Genomic DNA, 6,695 nt, shown 5'->3' on the forward strand with positions numbered 1-6,695 from the left:
GGTTAGAAGTTCATAGAAGGTGAAATAAGTTCACTTGTAAAGGTTAGAATGCATTTTAGATTCATCCAAAATTTATGAAACAATCAATATGGTATGTTCTGTTAATTAAGCGGGTAGATTCCATTTTAGAAATAGCTTCAAGTTAATATTACCATTAAAACAATGAACCCAAAATACAGATTCATATCATGCTAATTAATGTTAAATTATGAACCTATTTTTGTCAGTCAGTAAGATAGAACTGTGATTTGTATATTTTAGGAGGATGATATGCATATAAATTAAAATAAAAGACACAAAAAATCCCCCATTATCATTAATACTACTATAACTACATTAATTAACTCATTCACTGCCATTGACGGCTACAGACGTCAAAAATTCATTTTAACTATTTCTATTAGTTTAACATTTTTTTCCACTTTTGTTCAGAATAGGAAAACCTAGAATTTTTTTATTGTACATTTAGAACAGATATAAAATTTGTGATTAATTGTAAGTTAACTAGGGAAGTCATGTAATTAATTATGATTACACATTTTAATGCCCCACATTTTTAATAATGTTTTCTTTTTTTTAATTCATTCATAACCATTGACGGCTATATACGTCAAAAATTCATTTTAACTGTTTCTATTAGTTTTTTTTTTAAATCCCCTTTTGTTAACAAGAGTATGAAAACCTATAATTTTGTTATTGTTCATTTGGAACAGATATAGAATTTGTGATTAATCGTGAGTTAGCTAGTGAAGTCATGCGATTAATTACAATAAAAAATGCTAATCGCCTGTCGCCCCTAATTTTTAATAATCTTTTTTTTTATGAGTTAATGTGACGCTACAAATTAGGATCTTAATTTAAAATACTTGTGGCAATACTAAAAAGACCTCTCCTGAAATCATCTTTCCCATTAAACGTGAGCGTATATGCGATCGAATGAGAGAGGTAGGCAGCCATTGTGACGATAAACCAGGCAAGCGTAAGTGACTATATGTGACAGTACACCACTCTTTATCTGCGGCAGCCCTGCAGAGATGAACCTTGCCGCTCGCCAATGGCTCCATCTGTCTGCGGCCCTGCAAGGAGGATATTTGCGTTTCTCTATGCTTACTCTCTGCCCCATGCTGCACTGCTAGGTCCACGCCAACGCCGGCTCTGCTGGTGGGAGCTATATTTACAAACAGCTGCTGTGGCAATGACTACAATGCCCTGAGAGGGAGGCATAATAATATTTAGCCTGATCTGTGATTTGTTTATAAGAGAGATATTGACATGCAGATAACATTTGGCAATACATACTGTATGTGCTAGCTAGGTTAAAAGGACCCACTGAAGCAACTCTATATAGTGTAGTATATTTTAATATGAGTTTGTCATATAAATTTCTGTGTAAATAAACATCTGATGCAGGCATAAATAGGCTTAGCAATGCGAGATATAGTCATGACAGCACTTATTCAAACATTTAACACAATTGCAAAGAAGCCCACAATGTACATGTACTTTATAATTTTACTGCAATATAAGTCATACAAACTCAATAAATAGTTATACACATAAGCAAAATAAATTTAGTTCACTGCTTCTTATACACCCGTTCCCTTTTCTCTCCAGTCTACTTTTGGTTTCTGTAACTTTGCACAAAGTAACATTTTCTCTCAGCTCCAATAAAATTCTTTCTACCAGCATAACAATTTAGCTCTTATCTTGCTCACAAGGGGAAGACCATGAACCCAGAGAAGGTGGAGTATTTCCAGCCTCCCATCAGGTTACCCCTCTCTAGTCGGAGGTAGGCCTTGTCCCCTTTCTCCATGATCACCAAACCAGCATTTGTGGCTGCTTCCCTGGTCACGTCCTGATCTCCGGCGAAAGCAGAAATCATCGGCCAGCCGTTCACCATCAAGCTGACCTGGGAGAAATTGTGGTCTGCTTTTATACTCTGAACTCTCTGCAGTTACATACAGTCAACACTACAGCTGAGTGACTTACCTGAATGGTCTGTCTGTTGTAGGCTTTCACAACATGGAAGTTGAAGCTGTAAACGCCTCTCCTTGGCGCAAGGAAGACGCTGCTCTCCTGATCAAAATGACTGCCCACATTCACCAAGATCTAAATTGACAGCATGAAAGGATGGAGGATGGAAAGGTAAAATGCCACATTAAAACTGCCTTGTGTAAGTAAACAAGTTACAAAATATTACACAAATTTGGTGATAAACTCAGCCTACACGTCACCTTCAAAATATCACTGTAAGTAAAATTTGATGGAATAGGTCTACTAGTATCTATCTATAAGCACATCCATTAAAACAAAATTATTTACGCATGGTCAAATTCTGAGAACATTTTTGGGTTGGGATCATTTATCTGTGAGAGTAATGACACAAAGTGGTAAAAGAGTGTAAACACTATTTAATGGCATAAAGTATTAATATTTCTGGTTGATCAAAATGCTCTAGATCAAAGGTGTCAAACTCATTTTTGTCACAAGTCACATCGTAGTAAAGGTACCCTCGGAGGGCCATTATGACTGTGAATGCGTATACACACTAAATGTATGATCGCCTTATAGTAACACATACGCAACAAAAATGTTCAACTAATTTTCAATTAATGTTTGCAATATCTCAATGTTACTAAGAAAGAAGACAATTTGCAATTTCCAATACTTGCTAAATACTACATTAGAAACTTTCCATGGTGGAAGAAATATTCAATATTCACAACATTCAACAATTGAACACTTCAGTTGGACACATGACGTCACCGACCCCCACCTATTGACCCAGCGGGCCTTTCGTGGGGCGAACGACCAGCGAGAGACAATGCAAGCAAATGCTGAGGAGCGCTCGGGTTGCTTACTAAAAGTTACTTTGATTCATTCATTTTGTTCATTCATTCCGGATTTTCACAAACCGTTTCGCAATGGTGCACACGTGTGCCGTTCACATGGGCAAAATTGGGCGAACAAAGATGTGAAATTAAACTTCTAGATAGTATTCACATGCTGTCATTTGCCCCACACTGTGTACACCGGTCCATGGAATGTCAAATGGGAACGACAAAGTGTCCGGAATTACAAAGATACATCAAAAGGATTTCCAAGTCTACTAAAGTGTGTTCTGACCATTTTGATTAAGGTAATTGTAATTGTAAGATGGTAAAAATGCTTTTACCATAAAGCGATTGTGATACATGTGAGCCGCTAGCCGTGGCTAGCTCTGGCTAAAAATAGATCTGGTGGTCAAGATGTTCGATTTTTAAATCTCTCCAAATACCCTTCTTAATTTCTCTAATTTTCCTTTCCCAGCAGCCCAAAAGTTGAAATTGTTGTTAAAGTGTACGAAAATAAGTGATGAATTAACAATGTTTTTGTTTTTGTTGTAACATGCTAGCGCTAGTAGCTAGTACCTTCGGGGAGGTGGATAGAGTAGCCAAAATTGTACTCAAGTAAGAGTAGCGTTACTTCAAAAATAATATTACTCAAGTAAAAGTAAAAAGTAGTCATAAAAAAAAAATCACTCAAGTACAAGTAAAAAAAAAAAGTATTCTCTGAAAATAATACTCAAGTACTGTGTAATTGCTTAAACATAAAGTCTGGTTTATGTTTAAAAAAACACAATGTAATCAGACGTTGCTTCATTTTTAACATATAGTCTTTAAAAATTGCAATAACGTTTTATTGTCTTAGAACATAAGAAAATATAAATGTGTACAACACTTATACATACATTGGCCAGCATGTGTCTAGCTGCCACATCTATCAAATATACCCTGTAGCTACTCACTTCTACTTGGTCGCAAGTTCTCCGGCAACTTATCCTCTCCCCCTGCCCCGTTTTCTTCCCGCACTGGTGCTCCTCTCCTCTTCGCTACATCTCTCCTTGACTAAGTTGTTGTGTTCTAACTTCTGCCATGGTGCTAAAGCCAGGCATACGCAGTGAGCAGTTTTTCTTTTTTGCTTGTTTCAGAGCTTAACGACCTACTTAAAAGTGAATTGTTTGATTGACGCTAATATGCGAATATGACGCTCCCTCCAAAAGCGAACGGTGGCGCATGTCCGCGGAAATGCTCCCAGACAGTCAGTCAGTCAGTCAAGCGGCTCGCTTACGTGAAAAAAAACGGTAAATCTAATGTATGAATGGGGCAGCGGGTAACGACTCCAGTGTAGCCCAATATAGCGGAGTAAGAGTAGCGTTACTTCTTCAAGTAAGAATAAAAAGTATGGTGTGGTAAAACTACTCTTAGAAGTAATTTTTAATCCAATCGATTCCACTAACCAAATGTTTCAATGTGTACCATTGCAAAGAATGTTGAGCTAAATCTTTCGCATACATCTTGCTTACACAAGTAACGTTAGAGGAAGCTGGGGGTGACATTCGTCAATAAAAAAAGAACATTTGGACACAATAGAAGCTAATTTGACACCGGTGGAAAGTTGACCCAAAATGAGGGGCAGACTCGCGATCCCGTGACGTCAGTGAATACTCTGTATACATCCTATCTATTGGGGTCTTAGGTGAGCTGGAGTCCATTTGAGCTGACTTCGGTCAAGAGGCGGGGTACACCCTGAACTGGTTGTCAGCTAATCACAGGGCACATAACGCTGGAATTGGCCCGAAACCTTCGACTTCCAAAATACGGCACACAGTAAATTCTATAGAGTAAATTTGACTCTATTTAGAGTGGGACCAAATAGACTCAGGGTTAGAGTAATATTTACACTTAGAAGAGAGCAAATAAAGAATTGAAAATAAATAAATAAATAAAAGTCCTTCAAGGGTTGAGGACGGAACTCACGACCTGCAGCTTGGGAGAATCCACTCCCTGAGCCACGGAGCTCCTGCTGTGTGCTAGTGCCAGTGTCAGCTGGAATTGCCCTAACTCCAAGAGACCCAAAACATGGTTTTTGGTCTCCTCCTGGAGATAAGCAAACAGTAAGAGGGGCATCGCTCAGCTGGTAGAGTGGCAGTTTCCCAAGATGAAGGTCGTGAGTTCAATCTCCAACCCTTGAGTGACTTTTTTTCAATTCTTTATTTTACTCTCTCCCAAGTGTAAATATTAGCCTACTCTAAAATTGAGTCTATTTGGTCTCACTCTAAATAGAGTCAAGTTTACTGTGTAGTCACTTTTCAGGAGACTCCAATAATGGCATGTTTGTTCAGCCATTAACATTACATCCTCAGAGTCAGCCATTTTCAACACTTAAGATTGGTAAATAATTCGGAAAAACAATACTCGTGTGGAATGTCGAATAGCATAGACTTTTTTTTTTATATGAATTTTACCCAATTGTGACTTCGGCCCAGTTTTGGCCTGACGCCAGCGATGTAGACAAACAAACATTCACACCTAAGGACAATTTACATCAATTTACCTAACAAAAGCGAGGGGAAAACATGCAAACTCCACACATGAGTCTGGATTTCAAACTCCCATTTTTTCATTCAAGTTTTTATAAACTAAGGTGCAAATTCCCACTTTATTTGTCATGCTCACCCCCCAAATGTCCAACCTTGCAAATTTTGCATGCACACTTACATTATCAAAATAGATGATCATTGTGCGATTGCTCATGTCTGTAGGCTCGTGGTTGGTCTGGCGGCTGGCAGAGAAAGCGACTCGGCCGCTGCCCGAGCGGACAGACATGCCCAGTGCGTTCCCAGCTGGTTCCGACGACGGTGTGGAGTCACACACCACCAAACATTTCCCCTCAAGAATAATGGGCTCTGTGTCATTCTGCCCGTTGGCCCACGGTGGCCCCCACAGTAGCAGCAGAGCCAACAGTACGGTAAGATCACAGGTTTGCATGACGGATTCTTGTATGGCGAGCCAATTATTGTTAATAGTTGTTGTAGCCGTCACTGTTCAGAGTTGTTCATTCCTCGTTGCGGTTCAAGTTTATTTGCGTGCCGGTCCAAAGTCCCAAATCGCTCTGTCGCGGTGTCAGAAGGCCTCTGCAGAACAGTTGACAACTAGACCTCTGGCCTCTTCAAGTTGACTTTGTCAGCAAAAAAAGAAACTGACAAGGCAGTTGAAAAGTATCTGGGGATGGGAAGAATTTGACAGGATGAGCAAAGTGTTGATGGCGCAGGGGATGGTTGCGAAAGATGCATGCATTTGATAACACTAGCAGAAGGATGCAAGACCGAGGTGGGGGGGCAGAAAAAAAAGCGAGGGGGTGGAGGAACAACTCCACTGAGTGACCATCTGTCTTCTACACGTTGCTCCTTCCCACCTAACGCCGTTCGCTCAACATGCATTTCCTCACATGGTGCACGCACACTCTCGTGCACTTGTTTCACACCGCAAAGCTAAACGTGGACCACTTTTACTTTTTCTCCAAGCTCTATAGTCAAACTAGTTGGCTGAAAAAAAAGCAGAAGATGCTCAAGTTCAAACAGATGAATGTTTTGCTTTTCAATTAAAAATGATGAGAACTTAAGTGGTCTAACATTATGAATGATAAAAAAAAAAAAGTGTCATGTCACCTGAATTCCCCTTTGAGAAATCTTGTCTGTTATACTCCAAGCTCTGGGAAAATATGGACTAATATATTTGTTCTTCCTCCTCGGTCCTCACATAGGCTAATTCCACACAGCAGTCAGATCTGAGCCAAGACAGATATGTGATCATCTCTCTCTTTTTGTTCTCCCTCTCTATCTCTATCCCTATCTCGCTCTGCCACCCCCACTT

The 6,695-nt window shown here is 39.5% G+C and overlaps 1 protein-coding gene across 2 annotated transcripts; it reads right to left on the reverse strand.

Moving 5' to 3' along the window:
• Positions 1 to 1,343: 1,343 nt before the first annotated feature.
• Positions 1,344 to 6,635, reverse strand: cbln12 (cerebellin 12). Of its 2 annotated transcripts, XM_077559917.1 has the most exons (4): positions 6,491 to 6,635; positions 5,541 to 6,044; positions 1,990 to 2,109; positions 1,344 to 1,909 (listed from the first exon to the last, which is right to left on the reverse strand). In XM_077559917.1, the coding sequence occupies exons 2-4, from the start codon at positions 5,808 to 5,810 to the stop codon at positions 1,712 to 1,714; spliced, it is 588 nt and encodes a 195-aa protein (XP_077416043.1). In that variant the 5' UTR covers positions 5,811 to 6,044; positions 6,491 to 6,635; the 3' UTR covers positions 1,344 to 1,711. The 2 variants fall into 2 exon arrangements, with proteins under 2 accessions (XP_077416043.1, XP_077416044.1); XM_077559918.1 differs by lacking the exon at positions 6,491 to 6,635 and having other exon boundaries at positions 5,541 to 6,132.
• Between the last annotated feature and the right edge of the window lie 60 nt (positions 6,636 to 6,695).

The sequence above is a fragment of the Vanacampus margaritifer genome, chromosome 2, assembly GCF_051991255.1.
Source record: "Vanacampus margaritifer isolate UIUO_Vmar chromosome 2, RoL_Vmar_1.0, whole genome shotgun sequence".
Taxonomy (NCBI): Eukaryota; Metazoa; Chordata; class Actinopteri; order Syngnathiformes; family Syngnathidae; genus Vanacampus; species Vanacampus margaritifer.

Coding starts and splice junctions, on each gene's coding strand:
- cbln12 (XM_077559917.1), bottom strand. CDS start 5,810: ATGCAAACCTGTGATCTTACCGTACTGTTGGCTCTGCTGCTACTGTGG. Junction 2,110..5,540: donor TGATCATCTATTTTGATAAT/GTAAGTGTGCAT, acceptor CTGTCAATTTAG/ATCTTGGTGAATGTGGGCAG. Junction 1,910..1,989: donor ACAACAGACAGACCATTCAG/GTAAGTCACTCA, acceptor AATTTCTCCCAG/GTCAGCTTGATGGTGAACGG.